We start from the raw sequence: 6,388 nt of genomic DNA, 5'->3' as shown, positions 1-6,388 counted from the left end.
TAATACTCAACTATGTTAAATGGCTGCTATTTCCCTATTATAGTGGGTGATAGATCTTCATTGTTTCAGTAATGTAGCCAACAATTGAGAGCTAAGTAGTAGCCACTCTTTAACTTCAGTAAGCTTTACAGGTATTTTATATGCAAAGAAATAGACTCCTTAAAGTATGCCATTTACTACATCCCACTGAATTACAGTGCATAAACAGTAATGGTTATTTGCTAAAACATTACAGCCTGTATTTGTTGCAGCAAAGGAGGTAAAGCCATGAAAACCAAGGACAACCTATGAGCTTTTAGTTTTATACCAAGATAATGAAAGTGAATGGCTTTGTCAACATTAAACATGGGACTTCCATATTCACAATATAGGGTTTTATAATCAGAAGTCCATTATGGTAGTTTAAATTTGTATTCAGAAAAAAATTAATCTTGCAATAATACAAATTAAACTGTCACCTTTAGACAGTCTCATGTAATGTTAAATTAGTGCCATTCCTCTGGCCAGGAGAAGCAGCCTTTTGCAAGTGGAAAGCCTGTTTCTCTGGGAACCGGCTTCCAGCTTCCCTCCCCTCACTCCCACCCTTCCCAAAGAAAGAGGAATCCCCATGCTGGATCCTGTACCTGCCCTTCAAAGTTTAATACAAGCCAATACACCCTGGATTCTTCCCCAGTGAAGGAAGCCTGGCCAAAAGGTGACACGACAAACGTGACATCTTGTTGTGCTATCGTTTTCAACCTGTGACCTGGGGCAGGAGGGGAGTTTAACTAAAACACGCTCTTGAAAAGTAACTAAAGAGAAATATCACGTTCATATCAGCTATATGATGGTGTATATATGGGGAGTCTGTAAAGGAGATCACCCCTTCTTGGAGAAGTGTTCAGGGATCAAAAACTGCTACTGGCATTAATTGCTGGAAAGGGCATGAACACCACCTGTTGGGGTGATGCTTTAACAGACGTGAAGACACCAAATGCCTTGGGCACGGTATATGTATTGCACATAGCACTGCTGAAATCAATCAGCAAAGCTTTTGAAATATACCATAACATATGCAAAGACAGCTAAAGATTTTTTGGGAAATCAACTAGAAAGGGTATTTGCTCCCAAAAGTTCTTCCTTACCTAGAACTTCCACAAATAAGCAAGGACTATTTTGAAGAAAATTGGCTTTTAACTATGCCTGGCTCGCTAGGCAATCCTACATACAACTCAATAAGGAAAGTTGCTTATGACAGGTTTGACTTTTCTGCTCCAGGCCAGAGGAGTTCAGACGATGCAAAGGCCTCTCTAAAAATGAAGGGCATTGCAGCTTATTTTTGTAGTGACACATGAATCAAGAATCAGAGACAGCTCACAAAATTTTGCACTTCCCAGGACTCCTGGGTGATTTGGGTTAACAGAGTCGGTTGTGCAGTCTGTAAAAACGAGGCTAGTAGAAAAAGACCTCATGTTAGGATGTTGGAGTTTCTGTGGGATGTTAGGTGTGGACAGCGTGCCAGCTGCTCCCTGCTAGCTCCCCGTGGGCTTGGGGGGGAGCTCACCCTCCCTTTCACCAACAAACATCCACAGGGGCAGTTCCAATGGAGAAGCTGGCACAGCAGTTCCCCGCGGCACCGGCGGGTGAGCACACCCCTGTCCCTGAAGGACCTCAGTGAGAAGTGGTATGAAACAGCAAGGCATTGCTTCAGATCAGCAGTACTCCCTTATTCTCGGTATTTACGCTTAACTCGCTGCTCCAATAGGAAATAAAACCAATGATCCTGTCATGAGGTGGTTTTGTAGTATTCAGGTTTTTATACCCACTACTTAGAAGACCCTTCTCACGCCAATCGGACATTTTGCCGTACACTGCTGTCACAGAAGTGCTTTCTACATAACAAGTTTGGTTCCAGTTGTGATTTTATTTAGCTCCTTAGAAATGTTGATCAGATGAGTGCAAACACTGCCGGCTGACTGACCTGAACGGTAGGGACTGGGCAAGTATTAAACAGGGGTGCTGCAGGAAATTATTTAGCTACCAAGCTCTGTGCAGTCTTCATGCCAGGAAAAGACTGAGCGGCTGGGAACTTGATCCAGATAGCAGCCTTCAGATACCAACATAATAAACAACTTCTTCCCTGACAACTGGCACAAAAATATGGTAAGAGTGTGCATCTCCTCTGAGATGTTTTTGTATCTCCAGACAACTTCAAATGCTCTAATGGATCTCAGTTTATTCCACAGGGGAAGCTCTAACTCTTCCAGACACTAACAAGCCTAGTGCAACATGCACATAAATGAACAAGAACATGAAGAAATTTGAAAATAATGTAAATTCTGATGTAGCACACGCATTAGCTTATAGAGGTAGACCTTGCTCTCCATGTTTTAACCAATATACATGCAAAGTCCTGCAAATTTAAATCAGCTTTTTCCAACACTATTCAGAACCTGCTTGTAAAGCAGGCTAAACAAGTAGACCATTGCCTGCTCTGTGTAAACTACAATACAATTTCTAACAGTTCTATATTAAGCTTTAGAGCAAGAATTGTAACAGCCAGTCTCACCCCTGAGGCTAATTAGATGCTGTACCTCCCTGAAAAAAGTCTCCAGTGACCCCACCGCTCACCCCCTTTTGCCAAATAATGTGCTCTCAACTTTTCCTGAAGAATTACAGTCAGAATCTGAGATAGGTTGAGAGGTTATTCTCATCTCTTTGTTTTCAATCCTTAATTTTAACAAATAGATCTGTTCACATTTTAGGAACTCAAAATGATTAGGTACAGATGAAGTAACAGGAAAGAGAGCACGGTCCAGCCTTCTGCAAAATGAATGCAGCAAGGAATGCTGCTGCTAATTTTTATTAGGTATGTTTTTAAACTCCACTAGTTGACAGCTGGAGTGTTGTTCACAGGCAAAAAAAGGAGCATCCACATTTTATTTTATATTGCAGGCAGTTACAGGAGTACTTCACACCTGCCAGTTTGCATCTGTCTAGGTATTCAATGCTTTCTTCCGAATTAGCCCCACACAATACCCTCCCCCTCAGCTTACACGGCCCATGGCAAAACTCAGCATCATCAGCTATTTTTGTACAGAATAAGCCAAAGGTGATCGTGGAGTGGGAAAGCTGGAGTGTATTGTATTTCACAATACTGCAGAATGCTTACAGTGCTTTGACAGCTGTTCACAGACGCACAGTTATGCGCCTCAGTTTTGCCTCTACCTATCCCATCAGCATTTACTCTTATTATGAAGAAACATGGTAGCGATGATCCTATTATGCTGTACATGGCTATAACCCTAGGGCCATTCAGGAACCTGAACCATGATGTATATGGTGGCTTCCCTGGCAATTGGGTACTTTGCAACTAGTGCAACATGATACCAGTGCTCTGGCTCACCATTCAGCTTCTTTTTGGAAGCCTCTAACTCTGCAGTAATTTTTTTTTTTTTGTCATCTCCTTAGGCCAGAGGAAAAGGGCTTTCTTATCCTTAACCTGAAGTCTGAAAAAGTACAAGCATAAAATTAATGGCTGTGTGCCATGTCTTTTTTTTACTTTTTCAAAGTAAGAAGTTTCTCCAGGAACGTCAATTCTTCTTAATTGCACTAATGAAATGTGACCTACACAGCATCAGTTTAAAAGAAAAAAAAGTCCAAAAAAAATCCCCTGAAAATGAGATTATGGCCTTAAGTAGCTTCTACTTACCTACTTTTTACAAAAACCTTGTTTCAAAGCCCCATTGTGATATGCAGGAAAGGTTTCACTATGACTGGACATTTGCATTCCTCTCTGTTAAATTAAAGAGGAAAAACATGTACTTCTAATACCACAAATACCTTAAAAGAATGTCAGAACATTTAAAAAGGCATCAGCCTTTGTTTAGACATTTAAAAAGGCACCAGTCATATTTTGTTTAGTTATATTATCCTTTATTATTTTACAATATATTTCAAAAACTTTTACAGATGCCTTAAACTGTTCTACAAGAGCTGCAATACTGTCATAAAAGCACACCTACAGACCGAATGCACAAACAAACTGTAATACCTACTGGTACTGAACCATTAATATCCAAAGGGTGTAGTCTTTTAGCAAATAGATGTGCAGTAATGCAAACAGATGTTAATGCAGAAAAATAAAACTCTGCATTCATGGCTATAGAACAGAGGACTTTTCAAACACATTTGGTACTGTAACATTCTAGACAGCAATATGAGTAGTATTACATATTTAAAGCAATACATGCCCTGAAAAGCCTGTATTTTCAATCTGTGCGTGTAAACCTGAATCAAAAATAAACGAGATATTAAAAAACATGAGACGTATTCTGCCAACAAGCTTTTGTTTCTTTTTTACCCTAGAATGACACTTAACTTGGGTGGGTGAATTCTGACCTGCATTATTATTTTACATTATCATTTCCTCAGCATTTCTGTAGTATTATGACAGCCTGCAATTTTTTATTTTTTTTTTAATTCCTTGTGCATAGGCACAAGGGAATAGCTTTGATGAATTACATTTTTTTTTCTGAGCCTCCAAGTGGTAAATATAATTATTATTACAGCAAATACATTACCACAAAAAAAACCATCGTACAATGAGGTTTATAATAATATTATTTAAAGTTCTCAGCTGTACTTCTCTGGCGCAACAAAGCAGTGGCACTGCAGTTTTCAAGCACTGTGTATGGAATCCTCTCAGGCACACAGTGTTTACTAACAGGTCACCTATATATTATTCTCTACCTAAAGAAGTTTTGCTTTTATTATCACTTCCGGTCACAGAAATTACCAAGACATCTTTAAACCTATACTGTCTGTAAGTAACAAAGTAAAGACAATTGTTTGCATACGTTTTTAAGCCTATCCAAGCTGATGTACCTTCACGGGAGTCTCATGAAAGACATTAGGAAGGAAAAGTAATTACACATTAGATTTGTTAGGTTAAAAAAATAAAAAGGGTTAACGTCAAAATTTATGAGTGTGGCACTGTGGCAAAAGAGGCATTCAGTTCTGCTTTATTTTTCAAGTTTAAAGTTTCAGTTACCATTAAATATTTGCTAACAGTGCACACTATTTCTTAACCAAGTACAGTCTACATCCCTCTATTCTCTGCAGACAGAGCTGCAATGGGTCATCACCACATTAGACCACAGGGTTTTTTGCTACAGTCTTCCCAGCTAGCCTAAACAGCAGTCAGTGGTATGTATTAGCTATGTACATCAGTCAGTCACACCCATCATTAAAAATCTGTTCTAGTTTATTTACTGTACAATGTATGTACACATATTTGTGTTTATTCAATCCCTTATTTCTTAATCTCAAGCACTCCTATGGTTGAGGGCAGGCTGAAAAAAATTCAATGTACATAAAAGGGTTATACATTTCAAGTCTGTAGTGATTGTAGTTTAATAGCAAAAGGGGAACATCACGCTCATACTGTGAATATGGTTGGCAAAAATAAAGGCAAAAAAAAGGCAGACTATATTTTTCTCTGGAGTCAAAATCTAGAAAATTAAACAAAACAACATTAGTCCAAAGGGATGCAGAAATAAAAAGGGCATTTCATTTAATGCACAACTAGAGCTACTAAGAATTTTCTTTCACAGAGGACCTGAGAATTGAGTCAAATGGATTCTCCCTATCATGTGTTTCATGTGAAGTCAAACTTAAAGCCCTATACGCATAAACATTTGGTATATAACAGTGGACCCATTTTTAAAAAGTGAAGCAATAAAATCTACATGAAAAACAAATGAAATAACAATTTGATTGGAGGCCTCTGTCCTTTGACCTTTGCCCTGTCAGGCTAAATGTCCAATAAAATGTAAAATGCAGCATACATTTGCTTAATCTAAAATTTTTGTGATGATTTATTGCAAATTGCACTTGGCAGTTCACCACACCAATGGAAAACTGGCCCCCCCGTTGGTTCGTTCACACAGTCTTTTAACACCAAATACAAGTCACCAGTAGAAAGATCTTGATAGAAAGTTTGCTGCTGTGCTGAGCCAGCTTGCTGCACCTTCCGGGTGTGACCCAACACGAGACACTGCTTTGTCCTGTTCCTTAGTAGGACTTTCATCTTCTGGTAAATATTCAGGTAGATCTGTATTCTGCTCTACTTCCACTGGAGTATCTTGGAACGGAACTAGCATCTAATAATACATAACAGATTACAATTATGTCAAATGTTGTAACTTAAAAGAATGAATTAAAATTACACATATACACACACTCAGGATGACAGGCATGCATGTTGTGAGACTCCTCCCCAACCCCTACACAGTGAGAATATAAATGGAACCTACTAGGTATCTGGAATCTGCTATGCTGAGAAGATACATAAGAAAGGCTTTGGCTTAACATGGAAGAAAAAAATATCAAATAAAGACAGACATAG

General features: G+C 38.8%; 1 protein-coding gene across 1 annotated transcript in view; it reads right to left on the bottom strand.

The window, feature by feature from the left end:
- Nucleotides 1-3,893: 3,893 nt before the first annotated feature.
- ARMC1 (armadillo repeat containing 1) overlaps nt 3,894-6,388 on the bottom strand; it is a 30,766-nt gene continuing 28,271 nt past the window's right edge. Inside the window, exon 6 of the mRNA XM_010084719.1 lies at nt 3,894-6,143. Within this exon, the coding sequence (XP_010083021.1) occupies nt 5,952-6,143 (192 nt within the window). The 3' untranslated portion in view covers nt 3,894-5,951. The remainder of the gene's footprint in view (nt 6,144-6,388) is intronic.

Source organism: Pterocles gutturalis, unplaced genomic scaffold (genome assembly GCF_000699245.1).
Source record: "Pterocles gutturalis isolate BGI_N339 unplaced genomic scaffold, ASM69924v1 scaffold40801, whole genome shotgun sequence".
NCBI classification, from domain to species: domain Eukaryota; kingdom Metazoa; phylum Chordata; class Aves; order Pterocliformes; family Pteroclidae; genus Pterocles; species Pterocles gutturalis.
The sequence above is the reverse complement of the archived record's forward strand: the minus strand, read 5'-3'. Positions and strand labels throughout refer to the sequence as shown.